Genomic DNA, 4375 nt, shown 5'->3' on the forward strand with positions numbered 1-4375 from the left:
GTGGCCGACAGAGAAGGCGGGGATGAAGACGAAAGAGGCGTCGAGATACTGGTACTGGGAGCCGGGGTCGCGCGGGTCGAAGCGCGTAATGGAGGCGTTGCACGTGAGCGCGTTGGCCACCAGCAGCGGCGAGGTTAGGGCGTTGAGGTGGACTGGGTCGGAGGTGAAGAGAAAGTCGCAGATCCACTGCTCACGGAACAGCTTGAGCATGTGGCGCAGCATCGGGAAGGCGACGGGACAGGCGGCGACATGCTTGGGGACTGAGGGGGGGATCGGGGCTAATAGGGCTTGCAATTGGTTGTTGATAGTGAGGAGCGAAGACATTGGTTCATTGAATGGGGCGGAGGGTATTGACCGCGAGCTTTGATCGATGCAGATGGGCTTTGTGGTTGTGTGGACTCTGATATGGTGGGGGGCGTGGGGCTGGGGTTGAAGAGAAGCAATGTGGTGGACTCGGAGAAGGTGGTAGAGAGGAAGATGGCGAACAGTCTGGGTTTAATAGGCCGAGAGCGGGAGGTGGATGAAATTGGTAGTTTAAAGTGAGGTTGTGAGGAGAAAGATGAAGCGGGGGTAGGGGGGGGGAGGGAGATGGGTAAAGATTGCGTCCCCGGGGATACAAATAGCAAGAAATGGGAGTTTTGTCTCTGTGACATGCGGGCATTGCGCATGCCATGGCGGCCATTGAGTGTGGTCCGCGGACATCATTGAGCTAGTCCGACTTATGGCACATTGGAGAACGGGATGGATGCCAGTGTTGCAGCTGCGCAAGGGAGTGGGATGTCTTGTGTCTGTCACGGTCTCGTGACACGGAGCGTTGGCCCGTTTTTTAATATGGAAATGGGGGTACGAACGCATATGTAGTGTGTGCTCTAGCCGGACAGCCTACGACCCGGCGCTGCTGGCGACAAATCCAGCAGTGACGCGAAAACGGCACAACAGGGAAGGTATCCAGCAGTGAAACTGATGAGCAAGCCCCTAAATTTCGCAAGAAATTTGCAAACAGCAATGCAAGTCGGCTGTAGATGCGAACGCATCACTTTCGAGGCAGCCTTGTCTCGCTGTACCGTACTGAACGGAGCCTTCAGCTTCTCGCTTTCGTCCTCTTTCTGGCCTCAGCTGGCCCTTTTAAAATAATGGAAAATTAATGCATACGGAACAACTATCGCCACGAACATCTTCCGCGTTTTCATTGGTCACTTTTGATCCTCTAGATACATCAACGTTTCCAGACGGAAGGCTGGCAGCTCTTGCTGCCGTCCGGAGCACAATGAACCCCCGCCCTCCCCTTTCTCCCCCTAATCTCACCCTGATCACTCCCCCCGTTATCATTGCGAGATAGCCCCCCCAGCGCCGCATGGTATACGCCAAGGCGCTTTAGGGTTCAGCCACTGCCATCCAGCGCACGTCACTCTCTAATTTCTCCCGTGCCTTCTAGACGCCAGGCAACCTACCCTGTTGTATGATCCTCTGATTACTGTACCACACTCTCGGGTTCCCTTCACTCGCTCGTTCTGTTAAACAAGACTAACACCTGTGATAAATGCCCTTGCAATCACTCACACATCTTCAAATTCGACCTCCCACCCACGTCAGGGCCTTACCCCTTGCCAACGCAGCGTGTCGCCGTACCTACACTTGATAGATTGCCGCGGTTGCTGCATCGCCGACCAACAAACGGAAAGAGAAAAAAAAAAAAAAAACCAAACACACTCACCACCGCAGTTGCGGCTGCGGCCCTCTGACGTCGATCGACAGCAAGGGCCGAGGCACTGCTTTGAGGAAGTATTTTCCTTTTTTTGATGACGATGAGAAAGGCTCACCAAGTCTCCTCTACCGCCTTTGGCGACACAGAGTCTATACAATAAACACTATTCTGACTTTTCATTCGTCTGGATGGCGCTGCGCGCTCGTCTCTCCCGCTTTCTGCACGCCACACGCTCGTCTCTCCCCCTTGCTCACCCGACCAACCCTTCACAATTAGAAACATGTAGATGCGCGTGACGACGGAGATCCTCCACTGGCCCCCCGTACGCCTACTGCACAAGGGATTCGCGCTGGCCCTTCGGCATCAGAGTACATTTACCCTTCCACCTTCCACTCTCTGTATCTGCACCCTACCGCCAGATGAGCACGTGGCTTCGACCCGTGATAGATGCGTTAGCCGAGTTGCCGCCAAAGCCCTTTCTCTCTCTCTCTCTCGTCGTGCCAATTGCTACATCCCGGATATGCCCTCGCGCATGCTGAGGACGACTTCAAACCACAGGTTAACGAGCACATCGTTCCAGAAGCGGCTTCCACATGCAGTTGCCCTCTCGCGCTTCCTCTCTCTTGGTTCCCTGGTCTGCCTGACGCTGCGCCATGCCTACAGTACGTGACGCCCCGTGTCCAATCCGCGACGACCCAGACCGGAGGACTGAGTGAGTGTCCACACTCACACAGCGGCTCCCATAGAATTTGCAAAGCCCAATGGAAGAAAAGCAACGAATTTTCATGTTGCATCGAGGCGAGGCGATGTCCGTTAGAGAGCTTTACAAATGTACCATACTTAATCGCTTCTTCCTATGTACAAGAGAAATTACAAACGCAAATACAACTTATGGCGACATCAACTTTCTCAGCTCGAGGTTCTCTTCCCGCAGTTGCAGTTCCCTGGCCCTCAGTTGTGCCGCCCTCGAATGCACGTCCCTTAACGCCTGTTTCAGCGTATCGTTTTTAAACTTGCGTTTCATGTTGCTGCGCTGAGCAGCCTCTCTATTTCTCTGTTTTCTCAACTGCGCCCGCAATTCCTTTTCGCTCTGCATCGTCTCCTTGCTCACTTGCACTGGCGCCGACGGTGCTATCGCCTTGTTTCGCAACGTCGCGCCGATGACAACAGGCTGCGTGTCGAAAATCGCCGCCGACGGGGCTATGACCGACATACCCGCGCTGCCGCTCGACATAGACTCCTCCGCTGGGGTGGAGGGCTCCGACGGGTTGAAGAAGCTGTCCGATACTTGCGCCTGGCCTGTGATTTCGTCGACGAAGTCCAAGGTGCCATGAGCGGTCGGTGGTGGCGCTTGCGCGGCGGTCTCGAAGATCTGGGAGGCGGTGGGCGGGGCCCGCTCCGGTACAAGCAGCGGTGGCGGGTCGTCCAGGCTCTCTGTGATGAGCATGCCTGACCCGGACGAGCAGCTGCTGGTGCCCTTTGCGAATAAGTCGACGGCGGGGGGAGGGGGAGGAGGAGCGACATATGAGAGTGCAGCCGACACCTGGGCAAGATTGTCGGTATCGATGACCATATCGGCAGTGGTTTCCGCGTCATCTGTGCCAGACGGTGGCATGATGAGGGCGGTGGGGCACCCCTTCTTGTCCGTGAGTTGGTCGGAGATGGCCCAGCGACTCAAGCGGTCGATCAAATCGTTACCGATGCATCCGTCGATATTAATGACACACCCCAAGTTGGCGGCCTGGAGCTCGATGCCGTCGTTGAAGACAGCGCTTCTGGTGACGCCCTCGAATGCGCCAGTAAACGAGACCATGTTATTGGCGACGGTGGAGAAATCCAGGGAGTGGCTGGGGAGCTTAAGCCCCAGCGGGCAGTGGCAGGCGGCGGACGGCGGGGCGGCGCACTTGGGGCAGTGTCTCGTCTCGACGGAGGAGCAGAGAAACTTGAGGGCGTTCGCGACGAGGGATGGGCGGAAGGAGCAGTACTCTGCGTTGACGGCGGCGCGGAAGTGGTCGAGGTCGAAGATGGCGTAGACGCGGCGGCGCGTGGTGGTGGAGGCCTGGACCATGGACTCGACTTTGAAGAGGTTTGTGTGCGGATCCTTGTAGGCGATGATGAGGGCGCCGGTGGCGTCGTCGCGCACGTAGCGCAGGTGCATGAGGTCGGGCTCGTCGAAGAGGCCGGAGCGGGTGCCCCAGTCAGAGAAGGATTGCAGGTGGCACTCCTGGACGCCGAAGCCGACGCTGATGGACGCGATGGAGAAGGCGGGGACGAAGAGGGCGACGCCGGAGAGGTGGGTGTCGAACAGGTTGTCGCCGGGCGACGGGGCCTCCACGTTGGTCATCTGGATGGTGCACGAGATGGCGCTGCGCATGTTCGCCGGCGCGGTCAGGACCGGGAGCGAGTCCATCTCCTCGTTGAACAGGAAGTCTGACACCCATGGCAGCGCGCACAGGCGGAAGAACTCGTGCAGCTCCGAGCCCAGGTGCACTGCAGGCGTGAGGGCCGACGACGCGGGTGCGGGCGCGCTCAGAGACGCGAGATAGGCATGCTCGTGTTCGGATGGCGTCGAGGCAATGAATGTCATGGCGGAATGGGGGGGGGGGTGGGGGGGGTGTAGGACGCGGGGGGGGAAGAGGGACAGCCCCCCCCCGAGCCTACCGTGCTCGT

At 57.9% G+C, this 4375-nt stretch overlaps 1 protein-coding gene; it reads right to left on the reverse strand.

The window, feature by feature from the left end:
• Positions 1-2518: 2518 nt before the first annotated feature.
• On the reverse strand, positions 2519-4292 carry CHC_T00003315001 (hypothetical protein). XM_005714747.1 is given in 2 exon segments: positions 2519-2594; positions 2595-4292. 1 exon segment carries the CDS (start codon positions 4290-4292, stop codon positions 2595-2597), a length of 1698 nt encoding a protein of 565 aa, XP_005714804.1. The 3' UTR covers positions 2519-2594.
• Between the last annotated feature and the right edge of the window lie 83 nt (positions 4293-4375).

Source organism: Chondrus crispus, genomic scaffold (genome assembly GCF_000350225.1).
Source record: "Chondrus crispus Stackhouse genomic scaffold, scaffold_185, whole genome shotgun sequence".
In the NCBI taxonomy this organism is placed as follows: Eukaryota; Rhodophyta; class Florideophyceae; order Gigartinales; family Gigartinaceae; genus Chondrus; species Chondrus crispus.

What these genes read in the sequence shown, in the direction of transcription:
- CHC_T00003315001 (XM_005714747.1), bottom strand. Translation starts at nt 4,292, where the DNA reads ATGACATTCATTGCCTCGACGCCATCCGAACACGAGCATGCCTATCTC.